The sequence below is a fragment of the Stegodyphus dumicola genome, chromosome 2, assembly GCF_044657685.1.
Source record: "Stegodyphus dumicola isolate Sdum_Otavi_A_Nest chromosome 2, ASM4465768v1".
NCBI lineage: Eukaryota > Metazoa > Arthropoda > Arachnida > Araneae > Eresidae > Stegodyphus > Stegodyphus dumicola.
This window is the reverse complement of record NC_140769.1, coordinates 21,583,938-21,611,412: the sequence shown is the minus strand read 5'-3', so window position 1 is coordinate 21,611,412 and position 27,475 is coordinate 21,583,938. Positions and strand designations below refer to the sequence as shown.

The 27,475-nt window shown below is 32.7% G+C and overlaps 2 protein-coding genes and 1 long non-coding RNA gene across 4 annotated transcripts in view; 2 read left to right on the top strand and 1 right to left on the bottom strand.

Moving 5' to 3' along the window:
* Nucleotides 1-13,917: 13,917 nt before the first annotated feature.
* Nucleotides 13,918-17,901, bottom strand: LOC118189906 (uncharacterized). The gene is made up of 6 exons (XR_015039393.1): nucleotides 17,810-17,901; nucleotides 17,044-17,106; nucleotides 16,706-16,771; nucleotides 16,138-16,206; nucleotides 15,938-16,006; nucleotides 13,918-14,052 (listed from the first exon to the last, which is right to left on the bottom strand). It is a non-coding gene; the product is annotated as an uncharacterized LOC118189906 (long non-coding RNA).
* Nucleotides 17,902-18,338: 437 nt separating this feature from the next.
* LOC118189910 (cleavage and polyadenylation specificity factor subunit 6-like) lies at nucleotides 18,339-27,080 on the top strand. 2 transcript variants are annotated; one of them, XM_035360623.2, is made up of 2 exons: nucleotides 18,339-18,474; nucleotides 18,651-20,628. In XM_035360623.2, the coding sequence occupies exon 2, from the start codon at nucleotides 18,700-18,702 to the stop codon at nucleotides 20,416-20,418; it is 1,719 nt and encodes a 572-aa protein (XP_035216514.1). In that variant the 5' UTR covers nucleotides 18,339-18,474; nucleotides 18,651-18,699; the 3' UTR covers nucleotides 20,419-20,628. The 2 variants fall into 2 exon arrangements, with proteins under 2 accessions (XP_035216514.1, XP_085666652.1); XM_085810526.1 differs by adding an exon at nucleotides 26,941-27,080 and having other exon boundaries at nucleotides 18,473-20,420.
* Nucleotides 26,954-27,475, top strand: part of LOC118189907 (mitochondrial protein C2orf69 homolog) — a 44,535-nt gene continuing 44,013 nt past the window's right edge. The window contains exon 1 of the mRNA XM_085810527.1: nucleotides 26,954-27,151. Coding sequence (XP_085666653.1) covers nucleotides 26,954-27,151 — 198 coding nt within the window. The remainder of the gene's footprint in view (nucleotides 27,152-27,475) is intronic.

The window sequence follows — 27,475 nt, the reverse complement described above, 5'->3', positions numbered from 1 at the left end:
ATTGAATTGAGAAATACGACTACACTGGAAAAGTTATTTGAGCTAGCAATCCAGTTTGAAAGTAGAAAAACGGCGGACGTCGAAAGAAGACGCCAGTATCAACAGCGAAACCAATTTGGTACGCCAAGACTACAGCGAACTCAAGCATACGGCTACGGAGAAAAAGCGAATCAGTGGGCAAGGAAACCCGAGCATTCAAAAACAGCCGGCGAACGTCGACAGTTCAATAGCAACCCAGGAAAAAAGTCTCAAGGCCAGTGGAAAAAGAAGGAAAGCACGGAAAGGAAAAATAATTTAAACTAATACGGATTTCTGCTGACGAGAGGGTGCGGAAATCCGAAGGCCACGAAAACCCTTCTTCCTACAAGTTAAATACAGTAATGGTGAAAAATCTGACTCTTCCGAAGATTGAAGTCTTGGTGAATAATATCCCAGCTACCGCACACCTGGATACCGGCGCGCAGTGTTCCTGTGTGGCAGAAGAGTTTTTTAGGAAGTATTTTCGCAAATACCGCATATATAATGCGGATAATACGATAGTGTTAGCGGCGCAAGGAGAAAAATGTAAGTGCGTAGGTAAAGTACCTTTGTATATCCGTATCAAGGACGAACAAAAAAGGTGATATTTTTTATAGTAAAGAAACTGCAAGCACATTTAATCTTAGGGATAGATTTTTTTCAGACGGACAAGCAACACTGGATTTTAATGAAGCGTCCCTTAAGCTGACAATGAGACCAGTTCGTACTGAAAAGGCTGAACCGCCGATGGTAAAACTTGACCACCTCTCTAATGACGAGCAAGGAAGAATCCGACAAATGGTAAGTGAATTTGCTTCGTTATTTAGTGATATTCCAGGATTTACTCAGGTTACTAACCATAGTATTGACACCGGAGATGCAATGCCAGTTCGTCAAAAACCATACCGGTATGATAAGAATAAGAAAAAAATTATAGAATGGCACATTACCGATATGCTACGTAAAAAGATCATAACGCCCATCTCAAGTAGTTATGCTAGCCCGGTGGTTTTATGTAAGAAAAATAATGACTATCCTTTGGAGCATCCAAAAAGGTGGAGATTCGCTATTGATTACCGTAAATTAAATTCCATAACGAAATATCCGGCATATCCGTTACCGATCATAGAAGAAATTTTAAGGAACATAAAATCAACCAAATTTATGACGACTTTAGACTTAACGACTGGTTATTTTCAAATAGGGGTGAGGCCTGAGGACGTGCCTAAGACTGCTTTTATAACCAAGTCTGGCACTTATGCACTTTTTGTGTATGCCGTTTGGCCTTTCAGGGGCCCCGGCAACATTTCAGCGATGCATGGACATTGTGTTAAGACCTGTTCTTGGAAAGTCCACATTTATCTATTTAGACGATATCATTATTACTAGTGATAATCTCGACCAACATCTACAGGATTTAAGACAGGTGTTTTCTTTATTAAATGAGGCCGGTCTAAAAGTTAATGTCGAAAAGTGCAAATTTGCAGCCCCTGAATTAGAATATTTAGGTTACGAAATATCTCAAAAAGGGATCGAGACAGATGAATCAAAAATAATCGCTGTACAAAAGTATCCGACTCCAAACACGGCAAAGAAGCTCTCTTCTTTTCTAGGACTTTGTTCATATTATAGGTCCTTTATAAAAGATTTCGCGGCTATCGCTGAGCCATTGTTAAAATTAAAAAGGAAAAAGGCAAGATTCTCGTGGACGGCCGAAGCCAATAGTGCTTTCGAAAAATTGAAACAAGCATTAACGCAAGCCCCTGTGTTGAAATTTCCTGAAAAGGATGAGAATTTAGAAATTTCAGCGGATGCTTCGGATTATGCGGTAGGAGCGGTACTTTCGCAAAATCAGCAGCCCGTGGCATTTTTTAGCCGAACTTCACAAATCAAACACAAAGAAACTATTCCGCGACCGAGAGAGAGGCACTTGCAGTTCTGTTAGCAGTGCAAAAGTTCCGAGTCTATTTTGGAAAGGCGCCGATAACAGTATACTCTGATCATGCGGCGGTAACTAGATTGTACTCAGGGAAAAATTTATCCCCAAGGTTAATAAGATGGGCACTCAAGCTGCAAGAATATAATCTGGTAATCAAGCATACCCCTGGAAAGGAAAATATCGTAGCAGATGCCCTATCAAGGATTAAAATAGACGAACAAGGCAATACCGTAAAGATGGCAATGCTTACAGCATGTACAATAAATTCCCGAGAAACTGTAATAACCGAACTGGGTAAGGATCCTGAGTTTGGAAGCATTTATGAGTATTTGAAGGATCCTGAAAATTTTAGCCACCAAGATATTGTGGCGATAAGAAATAGGGCGGCCCATTACGAACTAATAGATGGTCTATTATTTTATACAAAAACTACGAATTCCAACAACGAATTTCGACCTGTTATCCCAGCTAGTCTTAGATTAAATATCCTGCAGGAGCTCCATGACAGCCCTTTAGCTTCTCATGCTGGTATTCGAAAAACTATCCAACGCGTACGCGAGGCAGTCTGCTTTCCTGAACTGCAAAAGTTAACAAGGGCGTATTTCCAGTCCTGCCCAACATGTCAAGCAGTTAATTATATTAATTTCCGCCCGGCCGGGTTTCTAAATAGTATTAAATCCGAATTTCCAAACGAAATAATTGGCATCGATTTATTGGGTCCTTTCCCAAAAAGTCAGTTAAATAAAAGTCGCTATCTCCTTGTTATGGTTGATCATTTTAGTAAATGGACCGAAATTGTTCCCTTAAAACGAGCCTCCGCAAAATTAGTTACTTATTCTATTTTAAATAAATATATTTTAAAATACGGGGCGCCCCTAAAAGTTATATCGGATAATGGTCCTCAATTTGTAAGTAATATATTTGAAGACATGTGCCAAAAACTGGGCATACGTCATTTAAAAATGGTCCCGTATCGGCCACAATCAAATATAGCGGAACGGGTCAACAGAAATATAGTGAAAATTATCCGTAGTTATGTTAAAAATTTTCATAAAAGCTGGGATAACTATGTCAATGAATTTGCTTTCGCCCTTAGGACCGCAAAACATGATACAACGGGCAAAACACCTGCTGAGTTATTTCTAGGCAGAAAGATTATAACACCGTTAGATAAATTATTTTATGTGCAACAAAGAGCCCCAGAATTTAAAATGGGTGATATAGAAAAACTAATAAAAGAAGCAAAAAAGAATACGGAAGTAGCACAAAGAAAACAGAAGCTCTATTATGATTTGAAACGACGGGGAGTAACTTATAAAGTAGGGGATGAAGTTTTAAAAATTAAGCATTCACTTTCTTCAGCACCAGAACATAAAACTGCCAAATTTTTTCCACGATTTGAAGGACCATATGTTATAGAAAAAATAACTCACGCTGTAGTAATGTTAAAAGCCAGAAATGGTGAAACCTGTTCCGCAAACATTGATCAAATCAAGCCCTACTTCGATCGTAATAAAATGCAAATCTTTTCAGACCTTTTGCAGGATCCGGCACGGCAGACACCGCAGGTACAAGCTCCAGAGGTGGAAAAACGACAAGTACAATGGCAAGCCAATGAGAGACAAAAGCAAGTGAAAAGAAAATTGCCCCGCTGAAAAATTAAAGGTAACAAGAAAAAGAAGCCGTTCCACCGTCCAGAAAAGAGAGTTCACGATCACCCCCAGAATGAAGAAGGGAGAAGGACGACGTATGTGAAGAGAACCAGGAGAAATGACGGCAACTATAACCCGGCTCTAAAACGGAAGATCGACTCATCCGACAGGACTCTCCGCAGTAAATGTAGCCGAACTGCGGAAGGGCCATCAGCGGCGGAGGAAAAGTTACAAGGAAAATTTGAACGGCCAACAACGAGGTCCAAGCAGGAACACGACAGAAGTTTCCCGGTTCCGCCAAGACCAGCTGCCATCAAACGGTCAAGACCACAAGCAGAGGAGAAAAAGAAGATATTCAAGGGTGGCCGAACTGGTGAGAAAAGGAAGCTTCCAGAGGAAAGCACTGAAGGGCGAGCCCGTACAAGAAGGATGATAAATCAAACTACTATCTGCAGTACCTTTAAAGACTGGGCCCAGAAAAGGATGTCCGAATATTACAAAGATAAGTAAAATTTTATGTTACTTTGCAAACTTAAGTTAATCTTTCATTCTTACTGCAAGTGGCAGATTTCAAGAAGTTTTACCTCATGCGAGGTCTACCTTTATCGCCAAAAGGGCGAGAAATGACTTGTGACCGATTTTCTTATTATGTTTTCAATTACTCGCGCGTAAAACTACAGTTGATGTATAATAGCGTTGTGTAAAGACTTAAATATTGTAAAAGGTTATTGTATAAATTTTATTTAAAACATTCTAGCAAGAGAGAAGTTTTAGTCTGAAAGACTTTTTTGAAATGTATTATTTCAATGTAGAAAGAATTGGCACTTGCTTTGAAAAGAATAGAAGTTAACAAGGTACTACTAATGTATGTTTTCAAATGTGTAAAATTACCAGCATGTTGATATTTTCTTATATACAATGTGAACTGTTATTTTAAATGTTAAGAAATACCGTGATATGGTAAAAGTGAAAGTAATGTTAAAAATTTGTTATTCGTGTGACTGTAAAGACTAAATCATGGCGAATATGTGTTAAAGGTTGAATGATGTAGTTAGGCTCTCTGACGCTACACTTTAGAGTTAGCCACTTTTAGAATAGTACCTCAGGGTTTTAGAGTTGAAATTAGGGTGTGTTAAGAGGTCTCGTTATGTTGAATTTTAACACGTTAGTGTTTTGATTGTAGGAGGAAGTGTGGCACACGTAGACAGAAACACATTCGTGTTTGGTGTTCTTTTACAACACATGTCAGAGAGCACGGGGAGAGATAATTAAAATAGTCATGAATGAAATAAGAATGTTAAGAGAAGTATAATTGTATATGTTACTTGCCATTTCATTGTGTAACATTTCATTAAACTAGTTTTCCTTCCAGATCTCTGGAAGGAACCAGATTTGAATAAAAGCTCCTGTTTAGATGCAGTACAGATGAAAAAATTGTGTCCTGGGAGCTGCTATTGTAAAAACAAATTTCTTTCTTTTAAATTTCTAGTTTCTAGCGAAAAATGTTTGTAAAAGATTGGCCTCCCGTTAGATTCTAGAGCTAAAAGTTTTCAACAAGGTCGTTTTAGACCTCAGTTTCAAACTAATTAACTCTGGCGGGAAGTATGTAAGGATCTTAAGTTTTACTAACGTTTATTTTATTTTAAATCTTTACTATCACTTCTTATTTTCTACTTCCGGCCAGAATTATAAGCGTGAAGGTTTTTATGCAAAGTTTGTCTGGCGAACGCCAAGTATTTAAGTTGTGGCCTTTTGCCAAGCGACAGAGAGGAAGCAGTGAGTCAAAGCAGGCCGCTTACCTTAGAAGTTACTTAGTTGCTGTTTGCCTTCCAGGCCAGAGGTTTTAATCCTCTTGATAAATTAAACGCATTGTAGTGTTCACAGTCTCTGTGCTACATACGCTTCCTGTTATTATAAGGCCAATCTTCCACGTGTATTATTTTAAAGTTAAATTAGAGTTTAGTTTTATTTTTATACTTTTACGTTAGACCCCAAGTGGCTGGTCAGTGTATTCCGAAGTACGGAAGTTATTGTATATAGAGAAAAATAAAGGGTTTTGTATACCCTTCGTCTGTATCCTGTCTACTTACCACAATTAGTGAACATAGCTATAGTAAGCTCTCTGTTCCGAGTCAGGTCCTTGTATGTTCCCGAAGAAGGTTAGAAGGAACATTGACCCTGATACTCGTAGATTTAATTCGCAAAAGTAAATGAAGGCGTTATCTTTGTTGTTGCGAAGCTACGTTTCTCTAGATTGGCAATAAATCCACTACTCTGCTATTTCAAATGTAAACAAGCAATAGCAGCCATCAAAAAAATTATTAGGCTTAGCGGCACTTAAACAACTTTAAAATTGTTTAAGTGCCGCTAAGCCTAATAGTATCCATTAGCTAAATATTTAATTTCTAGACTTTCAACTCTATTAGACAGAAACATTTACACCATAAAAAATTCAAAAGAGTTTGTAAAAAATGTTAAAAACATTTCTCCTAGAAATTTACTCATGGTTTCTTTTGATGTGAAATCATTATTCACCAATGTTCCAGTGGAGGGTGCATTAAGATGTCTAGAAATCAGATTTCTCGAATTTCATTTTTCTTGCATCGAAATTGATGAGCTAATTTCTCTCACTCAAATGTTTGTTTGAAACAAACACATTTTGTTTTCCAAAATAAATATTACAAGCAAATTGAGGGATTAGTCATGGGAAGCCCCCTCAGTCCCATCCTGGCTGATATCTACATGCATTTTTATAAATCAAAATTGTTTGAAACTTTAAACTTTCCCTGTATGGTTCCGCTACGTAGACGATACATTTACCCTGTTTGAAGGTAACGAAGATGATTTAAATAAAGTTCTTTCAACAATGAATTCCATTGATCCTGCTATTCCGTTCACTTTTGAATTTGAGACTTGCAATTCTCTTCCGTTTCTCGACATTCTGGTCACACGTAACACATCCAACTTCAGTACTACAGTTTACCGTAAACCTTCATCTGTTTGCCTTCCACCACACTTTAAATCGTGTTATCCGACTAAACAAAAGTTAGCTTCATTTTATTCCTATGTTTTCCGTGCTCTTAGAGTTTGCTCGTCCAAACAATCCCTTGATGAAGAATTAAATTATTTAAAAGCAATAGCTATTGACAGGGGCTTTTCACCCAACATTATTAATCAAGCAGTTAAAAAATTCTCATTTCAACACACTAAAAGGCACACTCTTGTTTTAGGAGATTATAAAAGTTCTGTTGTCATTCCCTTCTTTCCATCAATTAGCTATAAAGTTGCACATATTTTGCAGAAATTTAACTTTCGGGTCGTTTATTCTCCCATCAATAAAATTCCGAGTTCCATATTCAAGGACCCCATTCCGGATATGAATTCCTAGGGTATTTATAGGATTCTTTGTCAGCGTGGTTTAATTTACATTGGCCAAACAAAGAGAGCCTTAAAATTTCGCGTCAAGGAACATGAGGCACATGTTAGAAAAAAGGAAACACAGAAGTCTGCTGTTGCTCAACGTTGTCTGCCCCAAAATCACACTTTCAATTTTTCTGCTGCCAAAATTGTTCAAAAAACATCTTCCATTGGAGAACTGGATTTTCTAGAGGCATTTCACATTCAAAAAAATCTTTCTGATCTAGTTAACGATCCTAATCCCAATCCAACTTTGCCTTCGGCCTTTAAAGAAATTATGTTTTACTTCTGGTTCCCTCAACAGATGGCGCCACTTGCTTATTCTTGTCCAGGTTTTCTTATCTTATCTAATCATTATATCCCATCTCGTTCTTTTGTGGTTTTGCAGCTGAGGTTGGTGGTTTGGTTAAACAATGGAAACTAGTACTGTGAAGATAAATAACGCTTGAAAATATAACGCTGATTTTTCTTGTTTGACTTTTAATTTGTTGGTAATTCTAAAAATATTGTATACAGATTTACTAAAGTCATAGAAATCTTAACCGGAAGATAAGAAGACCATAATTCAATCATTTTTAAAGCAAAAAATTAACAATTTACAAACATATAAGAGTGAAGAAACTGAGACCACTGAGCTGGGTAACAGAGTGGATATATATATAAATGTAGTTATATACGTTTGCCACGGCCGATAGCGACCAAAATACGAGGTGCTCATCTACATGTCCTATATACGAAATTTCAACGTTCTGAGGCTAGTCGTTTTTGAGTTATGCGAGATACGTTCGTACAGACGCTACGAAAAATTCTCTTCAGAATTCATTTTAAAGCAGTTTTAATACTTTTTTGGAGGAGAAGAATCTTTTATTTTGTCCTTACGTACAGATATCACGCAAAAACATCGTTAAATTGCATTCGAAAGCGGTCAAAATGGATATTTTATTTGGAATATGCTGCTTGAAACTTTTCGCGATTACAATACTTCCTTTTTACTTCGTACAAGGAAGTAAAAAGCATGCTTTATATGCAGATAAACTATTAAATTTTTTCAGAAGTTTAAACTGTGAATTGACTAGATATATTAAAACGTCAGCATGCACTTATGTATTTATCATGTAAAAATTTATTTACAATTTTATAAAATTATCTGTTGATTCAGGAAAGCTTCAGAAACTTAAAAATTACTGAAGTTGTATTCATACGAATTTGTACACACAGCTTTAATGGCCTCTAAATATTGTAACATGTAATGTAAATATAAGTAATATGCTTAACTGCATCAGTACTGAAATGCCATAGGTGAGAAATGAAGAATTATCATATAAATAGAGCACTGAGAGACTTCTAATCTTTATATAACTCATGAAATTACTATGAATTCTAAAAGAAAAAAGGTAAAATAAATACGAAAGTATGATTTTAAATCCAGTATATCCTCATAAAAAATGAAGCCTTACAGCTGCCAGAAATCTCTTTTTATTTTGAGATGTTTAACATTATGCATGTATTTAAGAGTAAAAATTGAAAATTCGATAAAAGAATCCAAAAAGAAAGTATTTTAACTAATATACAAATGTGAAATATAATATATGAAAATATTAAAAAACTTTTTAAATAACTTAAATCATATGAGAAATTTGGTAGTTTAAAAAAATATATAAGAAAGAAGTTGAATTGCAGAGAAAAGAAGGGAGGCAAAAGCCACACATCTTTATAGGAATGCAAAAAATCAGAAGTTTGGATACCCTAAAAAGTTAAATAATTATTTACGCTTCTTGTCGTTATGTCCTAGTTAGAGCTACTAGAGATACAGGCTGACTCGTCAGCCATTTTGAATCTAAGGTTTAGGGTTGCAATTTACGTGTGGAGCGGCAACTTTGGCTCTTTAGCGCTGTCCGCTTAAATTTAAATTTAACATTCTAGAGAATCCGAATTTCAGCTTTTTTCTGCACTCCTATAAAGATGTGTGGCTTTTTCCCCTTCTTTTGTCTGCAGTTCAGATTCTTTCTCGTATTTTTTTTTTTTTTTTTTTTTTTTTTTAAATTGCCAAATTTCTCGTATGATTCAAGTTATTTTAAAAGTTTCTAAAACATTTTCACATATCATATTTCAAATTTGTATTTTTAGTTAAAAATACTTTCTTTTTGAATTCCTTCATTGAATTTTCAATTTTTTCTTTTAAATACACGCATAATGTTATTTATCTCAAAATGTATTTTTTGACAAGAGCTTTCCCTCAACTACATTCTTAATATGGTTGAGGGAAATCCCTCAACCTCCATTAATTTAGGATAAGGTTTAATCTTTAATTTTTTGTTTTTTATTTTTAATATGTTATTTGAATTTTGCTCACATGGAATCAAACGTCTATTACTGTAGCAAATTTGTTAAAAATGTTATTTTGTGTGTGTTTCCAGAAAAAGCTGCTAAACACTTTATGATTTTAAATACTGATTCAAGATATACACCTTTAAATTATAATGCTTTTAGAATGAAGTGCAGAATGCTATAAAAATTACTTCAATGCTCAGATGACTGTGGGATTCATAGATTTAATAGAGTAAAAAATTCCATTAAATATATTTTTTTTTTTTCTTTATTTAGCTAAAAACAATATTAAAATAATACACACGCAAATAAATAAAAATAAAAATAATACCTTTACATACAGAATTTACAGATACTATTTACTTATAAGTTTATTTGTTGTTGATGGTTACTTTTTATTATACTTGGAAAAATTATACTTACATACATATGCTCTTAATATTACACGTATCTGAATATTTAAATGATAATTCCATAACATAATAAGATTCAATCTATATCACAGCAAAGACAATACTTAAATCACAGATCTTTTTATTAATTAATTTGCATAAGTAAAAACATAAAAATATTATTTAGCTTCAAATCTATAAAATAAGTTCTCTAGTAACAAACATATGACAAACACATATAGTGAAAATAAAGATAAATAAATAAAAATGTTTTGCTTTTTGGTCTAATGTAGTGCAATTCAGTCTATTATATTCAAATTTTATTAAAACATACTGCAGTAATTGAATTTTTTCCATTATACATCAAACAGACCACAAAGGTTCGATAATATTCAGGTCTGGTGACTGTGGTGGCCAGGGAAGATGGAACAACTCATCCTCGTGCTCAGAAAACCAGTCCTGGACAATGTGAGCTGTGTGAACAGGGGCTTTGTCGTCTTGGAAGACACCATCACCGTCGGGGAACAAAGTTTGTACCATGGGATGAACTTGATCGGCCAAAATGTTCACATAAGTCTTGGCAGTCATGTGCCCTGACACAGTTATCATGGGGCTAGCAGAGAACCACGATATGGCTGCCCAAACCATAACAGAACCCCCGCCATGTTTCACTCTTGGCAACAAGCAGTCTGTATTATATGCTTGAGATGGCGTTCTCCAGACATAAACTCGGCCAGAAGTGGGAAACAATGTGAAAGAAGACTCGTCAGACCATATTACTCGCTTCCACTGCTCTATAGTCCAGGCTTTATGACTTAAACACCACCTTTTCCTGTTACGGGCATTAGCATCACTGATGAGTGGCTTCTCAATTGCAGCACGGACAGCAATTCCCTGTTTATGAAGCTTCCTTCTAATTGTTTTGGTACTCACAGGGTTCGGTAACACAACATTCATTTCAGCAGTAACTTTTGCAGCTGTGGTCTTCTTATTTTTTGTCACAATTGCCCTTAATGATCGTCTGTCACGATCATTCAGGACATACTTTCGTCCGCCCTGTGATTTAGCAGATGATGTTTTTCCGCTTTTCAAATATGCAAAATAAATCTTCGATACAGTACCTCTTGAAACACTAAACACCTCGGCTACCTTGCTTACGGAAGCACCTACCATACGTGCTCCAACAATTTGCCCACGTTCGAAGTCTGTTAACTCTGACATAATGCAATGACAACCCCACATAACAGTACTCCGACAACAACTGAACTGTTTAGCACATTTACGAAGTTGTATAGGTGGCGTCAGTAGTCAAAAACGCCAGCGCCACCTACATATTTCATTAAAATCAATCTTTCTTTACAAACATGCATTTCACAAGGTGTTTCTATATTTTTGTCCATCCACTGTATCTCATTGATATATTATAAATATAGCTTAAACATGTTTTATGTGCATACTCAAAGGGGGTGGGAAGTAAGCCTTGATTCAAAATCTGTTTTAAAGCAATAAGTAAATAAATAAAATACACTGGTTCTATTAGAATCTCAAAAAATACTGTTATGTATACTATAAACAAATCCAAATTATCACATCATACTAGATAACCCTGGTACAAAAGAAGAAATATCTGATTAGGAACATACTCTATTTATTTGGTAAAAAAGAAGAGTAAAACATATGCAACATCCCATTATGAAAAATCCTGCAAGCCATTACAATACTATAAGACATTGATTAGTGAGGTAAACATCAGTTGATCATTCTTTCACAACAGCAATAAATGTTTCATTTAAAATTCCTAATAACATGCCAAAACAGATTCACAATTGACGCCTCATTTAAGGTCACACAAAAGTAAATCCGATTTAGCTGACTATGAGATCTTCTATTGTAGAGGTCTTTCTAAGGAGAACTGGCTTGTATTCACATTACACATGGGGAAAAACCACAAAAAAACCAACCATGCAGCCAACCTGTTCGGAAATAGAACAGAAGATGGAACTCCCAGCATTCAGTAACTTTAACCATTCAGCTGTTGGTGGGCCTAATTATTATTCGAAGAGACAAACAGCAATTTTTCAGTGACAACTATACTTTTTTACAGACGGAACTGAACAGCAAAAACTTCTTAAACTCTTGATTAGATTCTAGTTTACTTTCTTCCTTTTAAAAGCAGGAGATGCAAAACTTTGCCGCTGCTGCCTTTTATTTTGAAGAAGCTTCTTGAGACCAATTCCACGGGCAGTCAAATAATATTTTATTATCTTTGTTTTGATATTGCAACAGGAGGGAATATTTACCTCGCCTGCTTTCTTACAAATCATATTAACAAATTCCACATCCATAGTTACATTTCCATGTATTATTTTGTCTCGAAAATTTTGAATTATTTTTCACACAGAAGGCATAATTTAAAAATTTCTGGAGAAGGACATTTAAGCCCACCTAAATTTGCAAAATTAATTATGTACTGCTTATTTTCATCAATGGAAGGAGTATTTTGCTCACAAACTAAGAGAAACTGTGAGCATGAATTACAAGCATTTTTCAAAACAGAATTTATTGCAGCTCCTGCAATATAACAGACGTTATTTTCCTCACTAAGGGTGAGATTCTGTAGAGATACATCAGAAACTTCTGGTATGGTAACAGGCTCTAAAGCTTTTTTCTCCTTCAGAAATTCAAATTCATCTTTTGCATAGTTTAATAAGTAAATATCTGAATCAGTAGCATAACTGGAGTTCTTAATGTCAGATATAAACTGAGATAAACAGATAAGCTTTAATGCTTTCACAGCTTGCAAAGCACTTGGCCTCAAACCAGCTTTTCTGCTTATCTGAGAAAATACATTTTCTAGAGCATCTTGTGTCAATCTGCTTGTCAAAATAAACTGAAAATCATTCAGAAAATATGCCTCTGCTAACTGTATGGCTGATAAAGTAGAAAGAATCAAACCAGTAGGTAATGGTTTCCACCCTTTACCAATTTCTATAAGCTGTATAACATTAATAAATTCAAAAAGTAACTCAATTTTTTTGCTTTTATTTGTCACAGAAATTGAGTTCTTTCTACATCTAGAAGATAGCATTTGAAACCACTGACATATAAATCTTATCCACCATGCTGTTGTAAGAGCATTAGGGCTTATCTCTTTTAAAGCTACTGCCTTCTCCAATCCCACAGCTGTTTTAATTGAAAAAAACCTCACAGCAGAAGCAACATTCATTTTATAAAAATGTGAGGGGAAGAGGTCTTCTTTGCTGAGATGATGCATAGTTCTCAAACCACAATTTTGGTTTGTTTCAGTAATCCAGATATCTTTTATAAATCCTGCAGATACATGCAAAGTAACCAAATTTTCTTTATTGCAAACATAACTGGGCAGTTTTATACTATGATTAAGAGTTGCAGACCAGAGATTTTTTAAAAGATGTGGCACATCTGCAAATACATAAATAATTTTGCCCTTAATTTCAGTAGTGAAATTATTTCTTTGGTTTCGAGAAACAGATATTCCCAAAGAATTCCACAGGCTTCTATTTACTGCTGCCATATCGCTAACAATACCAACAACATTAAATCCAACAGAATTGACAGCTTCGATAACATTGACAACAAGTTGTTTGAGCTGGGATCCTGTTACCTGTCCAGTTATCTCATGGGCAACCACTTGCTTCCATTTCAGCTTCAAACCTCTTAGTAAAATAACTAAATAGTGATTTCCTGCACCCTTTTGATTTCCTAATGTACATTTACCAATAAATTTACGTTTTGAAATATCAAAATCAGGATTGCCAGAAATCTCCATTTCATCCAATGATAAAATACAGTCTTTATCACTAGCATTCATTTTTTCTCCTTTAATTTTCAAAAGTTTAATCATGTCACTGATGACACCAAAATTCATTTCAAGACCTTGAAGTCTTTTATTTAAAGTGCTGTATGAAGGCACAGGAAAACCTATTCTGTGCAAGTAATTATAACCATGCTTGCCCAAGGCAAATCTAACTTTCAGGCCTTTTATTATTCTCTTGTTAGACCATTTTGCAATGCTTCTACGAGGAATTTTCAACATTGCTATTTGTTCATCTGAAAGAAATGTTTTCACTCCTTTCAGCAATTCCTCATGCTGTACTTGAAGGTCATGAAGTTGAATTTCAGTGCTTTTTTTAAAACATTAATTTCTTTTTTTTTTTTTTTTTTTTTTTTGGGTTGTTGTAAGTTCTTTCAGTAATATTTTGTTCTGGCATTGCAGAAGCGAGATCAATTCAGTCTGTTGTTTTATAAAATTCCTTAAAAGAACATCCTGGAATAAAGAAAAAATCATCAAAGAAGGGGGGGAAACAACAAACAAACAAAAAAGATCTGAAAGGTTTCAGATTTTAAATTACACCCAAAGGGGCTTTTTTTAACATTTTGTGTTTTACCTTTATTTATTAAATATCAAGTTTTTCACACTTAAACTATAAAATTCAGTTCAACAGCAATATTGTAAGATAATTTTAAAATGAACATATCTTCAGAATTCCCGATTCATTGTCTCACACGCTGGAGATAAAAGTGTCTTTTCTGTACAACATTGCCATTGCTCGCTTTGAAATCCTCAAGTTTGTTAATCAAAAATTCGTTAAAGTTTTACAACATATAAAATATATATTAAAACGAATTCCGAATTTCAAATTCGGTCTTCCAGATGTCCATATTCACAGTAGAATTAAGTCATTCAAAATTTGATGGCTCTAGGTACCGTTGTTTTATCAGAATGCAAAAAACGTACATGCATTTATGCAGATTCTTCACTATATAATTTCTTAAATATAGTACAGGGTGATAATATTTGGTGGCAACAATTTGAAAAGTGATGCAGCCGTTTATAGTGTTTCAATACAAAACGAAAACAATAGTCGGTACTTTTCCGTTTCGCCGGCGCAAATCTCGCCAAGCAGACTTTATTGGCGACAACATACAGTATACACATAAAACATCTTTAAAAATATGTTAGTTCTAAGAATTCTTTTTAAAAAAGAAGGCATAAACATTTTAATATCGCTTAAAATTTTATAGAAAGCCAATAAATAAAGACAACAAATTTGTAAAAAGACATTAATTTAAGAATTTACTATGCTTTCATGGTTCAACATCCTGATTCGCCGGTTCATATCACGTGACCCCAAGCGATCTCATGTCACGTAAACTACTCTACAAAAATCTAATGCTCTCAGTAATTATCTACATTAATTTCATGTTAAATCTTAATTTGGAACACAAGTCTAAATGCAAGAAATATTTCAATTTCGTACGAATAACTTACTCAGAAATTATGTAAAACTGCAGTGCTTTACTTCGCTAATTAATTCGAATTGCAGTGCATTCTCATTAGAATTGATGAATTTAACCCTTGACTTTACCTTTTCTATATTTTCTGCTTCGAGTAAGCGCTATGATTGCATCCTAATTGATTTAATTACCGAAAATGACCTTAGACATAAAACTGAACTATCTGATAAAAATTCTATAAAATTATGTGCCAGTATTGAAAGAAACAATCAATTTGATAGGAAAAAGCTGCGACTTGTTTTGAAAATGAGGCGTAAAAGGTTACCAGCGAGAATATTCCGTTTGGCATCGGTTGTACCGTTATTGGCGACTTTATCGCTTGCGCCGGCAAAACGGAAAAGTACCCAATAGTCCTTCAGGGACAAAGCCCCTTGGATTAAATGCCAAACTTAAACAGATAATAAATCCACAAAATAAAAATGCAAGTTCCAGGTCTCTTTTCCTATACTGTGGTGGGTTTTTAAATTTGACTCTATTGTTTTCAGCATTTTCTAGATTATTTTTGTTTTATTTTCTAATATTTAAAATTTATTTCACTTAAAAATAGATTTTTAAAATTTATTTCCAGCTTTTCAAGGGATCGATTATCTCCATAATCATGAGCAATTTAATAACACAAATTATCAACTTATATCACAGCCTTCACAAATGCTGATAAAATTAATTAAAATTAATTACAATTTGGTTGCAAAATGAACCTAAAGGTTGTTTTTGCAAACAAAACTGAAATTTACATAGAGAATTTGCAACTATTGATGAAATTAATTACATTCCTTTTACCAAAAAATTACTTTATAGAACATTTTAAATGTATATAAGGAAGCAATTTAATTATACATTAGTTATCAACTTACATCAGAGCCTTCACAAATAGATCGTATTTCAATGCAAAATGAGGCTAAAGGCTGTTCTTGCAAACAAACCTGAAATGTACACAAAGAATTTGTAAATGCTGATGAAATTAATTACATTCCTTTTATCCCCCCCCCAAAAAAGTTAATAAAAACATTTTGTATAAGCAAGCAATTTAATAATACACTAATTATCTACTTACATGAGATCCTTCACAAATAGATGGCATTTTATCACAAGATGAAGTTGAAGCTTGTTCTTGCAAACAAACCTGATAATATATATATAAGAAATTTAGAAATACAGATAATATAAACTACATTCATTTTAAGAAATAATTATTTTACATAACATTTTATAATTCATAAATAGATAATAAATTGTTAACACTCAAAATTCAAAAATAATTCCATAGCACAACAGCCAGATATAGTACAGCTGTTTAGCAACCATAAGACAAACAATTTCATATTTCACAAATCGTATAAAAATTCATTAATATATGTAAAACATATGACATTTAATAGCTGCTCAAATGAAAACATAGAATAGATTCTTTACTAGCAGTTGTTATTTAATCAGAAGGTAATGCTAAATGTTGTTGCAAACACACCTGAGATGTACTGTAATGTACACATTTGCAACCACTGGTGAAATGAAATAAAGTGCATGATTATGAAGATGGAAACATTTAAAAAAACATATTACAGTTTACGAATAGATGTTAAAAAACTATTAAAATTTTTTAGAAGTGCAAAATGGCAATTTACATCAGATACTTCGGCAGCAAAATTTATTTCTCCAAAATATGAAGCTGAAGGTTGTGGCAAATGAACCTAAAAGAAATTATAATATATGAAATATGTGGAAGTGAAAGAAATTATAAACTCTGATCAGATAAAAATAAATACAAATAATCATTACCATTTTAAAAGTAACTCAACTTATAAAAAAGCATAAATACATTGGACTGTTCATAGCATTCATACTTCTTAAACATAAGTAAATATTACGTTAATATATTTTTAAATTTTAGAAACAGTGTTAATACTTTTTAGAAAAAGTTTATAATACTAAATATTTAATAGCTGTTCAAATGAAGACTTACAACAGATGGTTCAGCAACAGAAATCGCTTCAGTTGATAAAGGTAAACTGTGCAGCAAGCCACCCTGAAGATGCAAAAATTATGAAACACATATAAGTAAGGATACCTGAAAATGCTGATAAATAAAATATACTTAATGTAATTTTAATAATAAATAATATAAATAATCCTAATAAGTTTTGTAAATCTTTAAACAAAAAATAACAACATTCAGACAAGACATATAAGACATTAAAATATACATTTAAATCAATGTATTATAACTACATTATTGTATTACTGAAGATTAAAGTTATTAATTTCAATATTATTTCTTTTACTTACTCCATACATATTTCTCTCTATTTATCTGGAATTTAAAATTAAACAAAAAAGCAACTTTAGTTTAATACAAATTTTGATTTAAACTCTTTTGACTTTGAAGGCAATCAGATACCGGTTTCTTTCTTTTAGGAACAAATTTGAAGAAACCAAACCCATGTATGACCGTCCTCGAAAAACTACAAAAACTTTATCCAAAAACTACATCAAATTGAGGTTTTATGCTTAATTTTCAATATATGATTATAATAACAAAGTACATACTTAATTATATATATAACAAAAGCAAAATTTTAATTTTTTAATCTAATCTTAGGGACTGTAATTACAGCTTTATCACATAATGCCTTAATTTCAATATTTTGATTCTTTTATAAAGCAATTTAGTCCATTTGTAATAAAAACATATTTTTTTATGAAAAACCATAAAAATAAAAAACACATACATTACAAAAATTGGATGTAACTGAACGGCGCTTTGGCTCTTTATAGTAGCCTTAGTCCTAGCAAGGTCCTTGGTCCTAGTAAGACCATCAAGTGGGATAGTTTGATGTCACGCGTGACGTAATTTTCTCACCAATCAGAACTTCCTGAGTTGAAATTCAGACGTAATCGATCTCGACTATTTGGTTAAAAAAAAAATAAATAAATAAAAGAATAAAGTTGAAAAAACTGATTTGAGTAAAAATTGAGTTTTAGTGTTTAACAAATTTATTAAATATAGCCTAAGCAAGTGCTATTAATAGCGTGATAAATAGATTTTATTTTGGTATCAACTAATGCCATTACTATTCATGAAGATGAAATTTAAAAAAACTTTTTGTTAGCTTCATTAATTGTTAGTAAAACTTGCATGTTTATGATCCCTAGTATATCTGGCGCACAGAATATTTTTTCAAGAATTTCGCCTTTCAAGTCGTTCACTTTGCAATATTTAGGTAAATGAACGGTATCCGTAACTGCGTTTTTGCGATATTTCAGCATTTAGCGTGTTGTTTCTGATTTTGTGAAAAGTGATAAAGTTCCTGATTCGTTATATCTGTGGAATTACATGAAATAAACCTGCAGACCATAATGGAAATATCTACAATCTTCTACTACAGTATTTGAGGTGAGTAGGATTCACATCAGTGCTTCAGTACTTCTTAACAGTAGCGCCATTTTGAGTGCATTATATAAGTTTCTTGCTCGCGAGGAATGTGAACTGTCTCGAGCGTTGTAAATGATTGTGTATTTTTGACAACAGAGTTATTGATTGCAACGTGATTTATTTTGTTTCTTTCAAAGGTCAGTGAAATACATTTGCAAATTTATCAAGTTAATTCTGCATACTCAAATGGCGGACGCAGACATTGATTTATATGCGGATGATATTGATCATGACTTTAATCAGGAGGGTGATTATAATCATGATACTAATGTAGATCTGTATGATGATGTAATTACTGCACCATCTGATGATCATCACAATGATGAAGGTAGGCCTTCATCTGCTGGAAGTTCATCTCCTCATCATTCGAGGCATGCCGGAAAACGCGTAGCTGTTTATGTTGGAAATTTGACGTGGTGGACTACAGATCAGGATTTAACTGAAGCAATGCAGAGCCTTGGGGTTAATGATATCTTAGAAATAAAGTTCTATGAAAATCGAGCAAACGGGCAATCTAAAGGGTTTTGTGTCGTTGCTTTAGGGTCAGAAAGTTCACTTCGTATTGTGATGGAAAAATTACCGAAGAAGGAGTTACATGGTCAGAATCCTGCAGTAACAGCATGTACGAGACAAAATCTGAATTATTTTGAGCTACAGTCTAGGAAAGGTGGTCATGGTGGTGGAAATCGCCATGATAATTCCAATGAGCGCAGAAGCCGAGATCGAGATAGAGAAAGAGATCGTGATGGTAGAGATAATAGACCTGATAGTCGTGCTATGCAACAAGATAGATCAAGGAGTCGTAATAACACAGCCCAGTCTTATCAGCAGCAGCAGAGAATGCCACCAGGTCCCCATATGCATCCTCCCCCTCAAGGACCACCTCCACCCCAGTATCAACCTGGACGAACGCCATGGATATCTGCCCCACCACCCCAAATTCATCACATGCCTCCGCCTCCAACTCGTCCAGGTGCACCTCATGTTAATACAGGTGCTCCACCTCCTCCCCCTGGCTTACAAGCACCTCCACCAGTCAGACCAGGTCCTCCACCTCCAAATAATATGAGATTACCACCTCCAAGAGCACCACTTCCTCCAATGGGTCCTAGAAGTGTACCTCCTCCTGATACTCGGGGGCCACCTCCAACGAGTGAGTGGGAAAGACATTTAACTCAACCTCCTCCACAACATGTTAGCATACCTCCGCAACCAGTTGGTCCTCCAAGCAGACCCCCACCACCTGTTCCTGCTCCAGGTCAAGGTATACCACCTTCACTTCCACCTCCAGCACCGCCAATACCTAGTCCTCACATAAATCCAGCATTCTTCCATCAGCAAGGTGTGCCTCCAGGTCTGGCACCTACTTCACAAGCTACCGAGATTTACAGTCGACCACCTCCTGTGCAGTTTTCTGATTATCGTTCAGTAGGTGACAGACCAGAAACTACATCTACTACAGTTAGTGATGCTGAATTTGAAGAAATTATGGGCCGTAACAGAACTGTCTCAAGCAGTGCCATTGCTAGGGCAGTTGCTGATGCTAGTGCTGGAGACTATGCAAGTGCTATTGAAACTTTGGTTACTGCTATATCTTTAATCAAGCAATCAAAAGTTGCAAATGATGAAAGATGTAAAATCTTGATTAGCTCACTTCAGGATACTCTTCATGGAATAGAATCGAAATCGTACGGATCTAGAAGTAAAGAAAGAGCTCGTTCTCGCGAAAGAGAAAGATCTAGAGAGCGATCTTCCAGAAGAGAAAAATCCAGTAGACGTGATCGCTCTCGCAGTCGTGATCGTGAATACAGAGATAGAAGTCGGGAGAGAGATCGTTACCATGATGATCGTTATCGAGACAAAGACCGAGATCATGACAGAGATCGACGCAGCAGCCGACATTAAATGTAATTTCTTTTTCCTTATTATGTAGCTTAAAAACTTAAATGATTGCAGTAGCATATTCTTCCTTTATAATTTGATGTTTTTGCGATTTTCTGATTATAGAATGAGTTTTGTAGTAAATGTAGAACTTGTGTTTACATGTGGTAAATCATTCCATTGATGCTACAAAAATCCTTGTATCTTTCTTGAATCAATAAAGTATAAAACTTATGTGATTGTACTTCATTTGTATGTATGACTTTTACTGTATTGTTAATTGCTAAGGAAAATGGCTTTTATTAAATTGGTTTTATTTCTGTTTTTAAAATGGAATTTAAAAATCTTATTTTAAATAAGATTGTTTTAATTTTTATTTAAATTTCATAACATGAGCTAGGATTTGTTTCTCATACAAAACTGAAATTTGTTATGTTAAATGAATATAAATTATTTGAAGAGCCTGTTGTTTTGCTCAACTATTGGTTCATATGTACAAAATGCACATCTGGAACGTTAAGATAATTAATTTACTGTGTAGGTGTGTAATGAAAGCAGCATTTTGTAAATAACACAAATCTAAAACTTAGTTCTAAATGAATTTTATAATTTCATGTGAACATTAAATTATTTCATGCTTATGTATGAATTAGCTTTAAAAATTTGAAAAGTATCAAATTAAATGTAAATAATTTGCAAATGGTTTTTCATGTAGATGGATATATGAGTGAATTCCTGAAATTTCTGTATTTGTAATCCATAAAACATTAAGCTTTTCAGTTCATCAAGAAATCAGATGGAGTGATAAGTTTTTGTACAAATGTGAAGTCTGCACGTGGAGGAAAACGCCAAAGCGAGGAGTTAACAAGATGGTTAAATATGATAATGCAGTTTATTTACTTTTCAGTATTCAGTGTATATTATCTTTTCTTATATTTTGTATGTGTATTATTTTTTTATTCATCGTACAACTTTCTGCATTCAAAATAACATTCATGGGAAATATACATAAGTTATATTTATAGAAATAAATTTTTGTTAAATCTATAATATGTAAATAGTTATTTATAGAAATTAAAAATACATGATAATTACTAGACTTCTAGGCCATAGCCAAAAAAAAAAACTAGGTGAGTATATTCACTATAAATAATAGATTTGAAACTTATTTTGCTTCACTTACCTTTGATCCTGTTGCAATGTTTATTTCTATTTGTTCTTTTTCATTGTAATTTTTGCCAGTTTGGTTGTGGCCTTAGAAGTACAACTAAAAATTTTCCAGTTCAGTTTGTAATGAAGAAAATAGTTAACATATAAAAAAAATGAAGTTATGCAACTATTTTATCGTGAGAAAAAAAGGTGTTTATGCATTAAGTATACAAATTAAAATATGGGAAAAGTTTTCTCTTTGTTTTTTAAGAAAGTAGTGAAGCTTTTTATGTTTGATTCGAAAAGTATTTTGTATTTGCATATGTTATTCATTATATTTTTAGAAATCTTTCCATCAGACTGCTTTGAAATTAATGCCAATTTAAGGCCAAAAAGCATATTTTGTAAATTTAGCATTGCTGCTAGTCTTTTTAAATTGAGCGTGTTATCCCTTAAATACATTGATTTTATATTTGTATGAAAAATATTATATTGTATTAAGAATAGTTTCATGTTCTACCAAAGTCATTTTATATCTGAGATTTATGTTTTCTTTTATAAATATCTCAAATGGCCCCCCTCAAAGAATTGTTCCTTTTCTTACAAAGTGTGATTTTATGTGTATTTAAAAATTATATTTTCAGTTCTTTACTAATTTTTGTGTTTTATATAACTGATATGGACATGCAACTGAGAAGAAATAGAAAAACAAGGGAAAAAAATAATAACCTGTCTTCATTAAATGAATCGTACTTTAAGTCTTGTTTCTCTTTTTAGTCCAGTACCAAAATGATTGCAATACTCTTAATAAAATTCTTTTCTTCTGCTAATTATGTTATTCATCTCGCCTATTGTTTTGAGGACGAGTCATTGTGATGAAGCTAAACTGAAAGAAATCTATGTATCACTTGTGTAACAAAGTTGAGGTAAGGTCTTGATTTTTCTATATACGTATGATGTATTATTATGTAATTGTACTTTTGTCATCTGCATGGGCGTTGTTGATTTATTTAAAGAAAATAATTTGTAAAACTTTGCTTAAGTATATTTTAATTATTCAGGAATATCATGAATATTGTATTTATTGAATACATAATTTTCAACGCCCATGTTATATTATTTTGTCATATGATTGCTGTAATTTATGTGCATTCATATTGGTGCTTCATTTAAAATATCATTATGTATTGTAAAGCATTGTATAGTTATTGAATTCTCCTTTCTGTATTATATTTTCTGATTGTTCTGCATGAATTTTCAAGAACAAATATCGTGATTTCATTACTTTCTATTCTTAACTTTGTACAAATAGTCTTTTTTTTATTCGTAATACACTTTTTGTTTCACATTAATTAATGTGTAATGTCTCATACATTAGGTGTTTTTATGTATTTATATTCATACTTTTCTTTGTTTCACGTTATGTGTGTTAGGTATAAAACTTTATAAAAAAAATTGGTTTAAATTCAATCTCTTAAATTTAAATTACAAAAAGTTAAAGAAAAAAAAATCCTGTAAAAATCTAGAAGCAAAATACGTTTATTGTGTGCACAATGTAAAAGCACAAAATGTTAACAGCATGTTTATTATACCTGATGAATTTTCTTTTCCTGTACATTTGAGGTGTTTTCATTCTTGGTCTTTAATGCGTCTTTCGTAATGAATTACCTGTGTATTTTATCATTAAACTGTTCTCTTCTTTTTATTGGCAAATAGCTCATTATATATTAAGGGGTTGTTAAAAGTAGAGACTTAGGTACAGTTCGTATACTGGGTCATAGAAAAAGAATGCCAAAATTTTATAAACATCATCCCCAGAACTGTTAAGCATATCAAAATGGTTCAAGTAGTAAAATGTATTTTAATATAGAGTAGCTCTGGTATTAAAAAATGTGTGAAAAGTATTTGCATATTGATCAGGACTGAAAACTTTTATTTATGTTAGAATACAGTTACTTGCCAAGAAATGTTTGCCTCCTTTTTGCAGCCATGCTTTCAGCTTTTGTGTTTTCCTTTGAATATGTATTCTGTTCCAGCATGTTATACGATTATTTTATTTTTTGGATATCCTGAGTAGCAAAGTGTAAACTATTACATTTTTTTCCCCTTCCAAATAATAGAATATTGTTGAAAAGAATTTAATCTCCTATATAGTGAATTTTTATGTCAACAAAAAAAGAGAAAGTTGCACTTCATTGAAGAATAGAGGTAAATAATAAAGAACTGGTGGTAGAAATTTATTCTAAGAATGTTAGATTTCATTTACAATGAACTTACAATATGTATCATTCCTGCAGGATATTATTAACGTTTATCAGATTTGGCCTAGTCTCATGTCCAGATCATTAAGATTACCTTGGCACTTAGTACAGTTAGCCATATTGCTTAATAATTCTGAATCTTTTTTCTTACTACATTAGATATTAATATTTGTTCTATCATTGACAAGATAGACATCAAAACTGTATCTTATTTCTTGTAAATTCTTCCAAATTTTGGATTCGCAGCTACAGTGATTATTGTGATGTTTAGCCATAGATGCTGCAAATCACGAATGGTTATCATACCTTTGCATATATCCATAAACTAAAATCTAATGCATATGTTTTGAAATTGGGTAAAATAAAATCAATTAAACAGAGTACCCCAAAAATATCTGCTACTTTTGAATCGTATAGAAACGTACTTCATTCATATCTTTAGTCCGGATCTTCTAAATATGTTGTTTCATTACATTTAAACATTTGAATTATTTTGATGTTTGACAGTTTTTGAGTAACATGTTTTTATAATTCTGGCATTCCTTTTCGATAACCCAACTTTTGTTTTCCGGTATGTATGATATTTTGTATGATAATTGTGAGCAAAGTTTGCAGTTATGAATTTTCAATATATCGAAATTGATTGTGATGCACATTTTTTGTACCTTAATTGTTTCTTTGATTTTCATAAGTAATACTCTTCTTTAAAATAAGTCATGCTTAAACACACATATTTTTAAACTGTAATTTTATGCAGTAGAAAATTATTTCTTTAAATAAGTCTGACAATTTTAACTATTTTAATGTTATTTATTTACTTAATATAAAGTCATAAGCATTAGATTTTTTGATAAGCTAATAGACTGCAATGAATATGAAGGTTAGGAAACATCAAGATGAAAAAACCGTCACTTATATCATAACATGAATTAAATTACATAAAGTCATAGACTATTGAAAAATGTTAGGTCATCTTTACAGGTATTACTGCAGAAGTCAAACATTTCTAGTGATAGATGGTTATCACAAACATTGATACATTTGTTAATGATAGTTTGATGCATTTTGTAATTACTGGAAATGCTCGTAGTTAGTGCTAACACACTGATCTTACCAAGGGCAACTGCAGTATGATTTGAAGTATTGTAATAGGTCTCAGAATTTTTCTTTGACCAAAAAGCCTGAGTGTTAGTTCATCAATGTTTGAATTCAGTATGCTAGTTAGTAGACTGTCTGCAGTGTCATTGAACTGAGCTTTGTATTTCTGATAGGACATGAATACTTGACAGCGATGTCTACCAAATAAGAACATTCAAAATATACCAGTTTGAAAATCTGCTAGGATGACGGGATTGGTAAGAGGGGTCTGAAAAGTTTATATTCTAACCCTCAGGGTATTGCTGCTAAAAACAATATTTGACCATGGTCAAAGAGTTTCAAAATACTTTCTGTTTAACTAAAAAATGAAGCTAAATTGAATATGCTAGTCACAATAATGTTATCCCAAGTGAAACAATTTGGATTTATTTAATTATTAAGTGGGGAGGGAGAAGAAACCTGCTTAGTTTTTAAGAAGCATTCATGTTGTGTGACTTTAGGAAAAGGTATTTTAATGAAATGGTGTTATTACTTAATATAATTAGAATGTCAGTTTAATTGGAAACATAAATATAAAGTGCAAATTGATGATCATCTTTGTTATAAGAATTCTGTTATGTATAAAGGCATTGTGAAAACTGCTGTATGTATTTGATCGAGATAAATAACGTCTTTAAAGTATTGTGTTGCATGTATATTTTCATTTCTCTGCTCTTGATTTGAATATTAACAGTGTGTTTTACCCTCTAAACTGTTTTTTAAATTAATATTTCCATTTTATGTGTGCACTTTTCACATCTGTTGAAATTGTGAAACATAATATGAGTAGTAATATTATTTCAAAAGAATACTGTTAAAAAGAAGTCTGAACAAATTTTCATGATGAAAGGATGAGAATGTAGCTAAATCGGACATTTAAATGTTGCCACATTTTCATCCTGTTCATTGATAACAATGGTAATAATCTAAAATAATAGTGAGCTTCAGACGTACAATCTTTGATGTAAATTTTATTCATTGTAATTGCTTTCTTTGTTATCTATTTTTAACTGAAATAAACCATTATATTGTAGAAAATAAGCATTTAATTACTTTGAGTAGGTAACTTTTCTTTGTTTTGCTTTTATATATTTCCTCTGCTTGTTATTATATATTCCATCAAAAGAATTAACTAATTCTTTGAAAAATTTTTACTAAAAGTACAGAGGTGAATTTAAAGAATTTGTTCAGTTTTAGTGATTAAGTGCTTGTTTTCTGGTTCTATAGTTGGTTTGAGTTGAAATGTCTTTGAGTGTTTTGCTGACTTTTAGATATTTTAAGCACACAGTAGGAGTTCGTAAAGCCCAAAAAAAAACTGTAGTGTATATTTGCTTAAATTATGGTAGTCGTTATGTAACAAATGAATAATATTTATTTATATTTGGTATTTAATCAGTATGATATTAAAATTTTCTCATTAAAAAATCATTTATTTTCCACTTGAAAGCTGAACAAAAAGAAGTCGTCTTTTTTTTTTTCTCTTTTGTTACTTTTATTCAAACTAAAAAATATTTTCATTTTTCTCATCTTATTCACGTACTTGTCATATAATCTTTTATAATACTTAATCTATTCATTAAACTATTGTTAAAGGCTTTCTCGGGGTTATATTGTTAAACAGGCTGTGTCTATGTGTCCATATATTTTTTATTGTACCCATAAGTGGTATGTAAAAAGTTATACACAATCCTGTCTGTAATATCACATTCTTCCTTCTGTATCATCTGTACATTATTTTGAGAATATTGTAATATTCAGGTATATAATGTTAAGTGTTTGTTGCAGTAACAACATGAAATATTTTTCTGTGTATATAAGTCTTAAAACTCAGTTTTTACATTCTGCAAAAAAGAATTTAAATATAATTCCATTATGTACCTATATAAGCTGTCACTTGAAATTGAATTCTTAGCAATCCTTATTAAAAGAACTATTAAATATGTACTATTTTATATAAAAAAGTATTCAGTATATATGAACTCTATTTTTCTTTTCCCAGGTATGAATATTCCATGTCCGGTTTCATCAGTATTTTGAAAAGGTGCAAAATTTATCTGGTAACAATGGCATCTTTTTCTGGGATATCCTGTGCACCTAAGAGATTAGGAAGCATTGAAGGTTATATGGAAAGAAGAAACGAAATTATTTATCATGCACCGGTTTGTGATGTGCCAAAAAGCTGTATCATATTCTTTGGTGGTGATATTCAGGTATGTAAACTTTTTTATTCTTTTGATTATAATACAACAGATTTTTCTGTTTACCTCCCTTCCCAACTGAAGAGTCACAAAATTGACAACTATTTTCCACCAAGCTAATGTGCAAAAGGTAACTGTCCTTTTCAAAATCGTGGTGTATTAAGAATTTCATACTTGAGCAATCAATGAATAAAATTGAAAAAACATCAGTAATAAAAGACTTTCCCTTTCAAGAAATCCTCTTTTGTTTGCACTGTTGTCCATGTACATGGCGATCTGTTTTCAGTTTTAAAAAAATTTCCCAAATTTGACATGTGCATTGGCTAAAACGTTGCT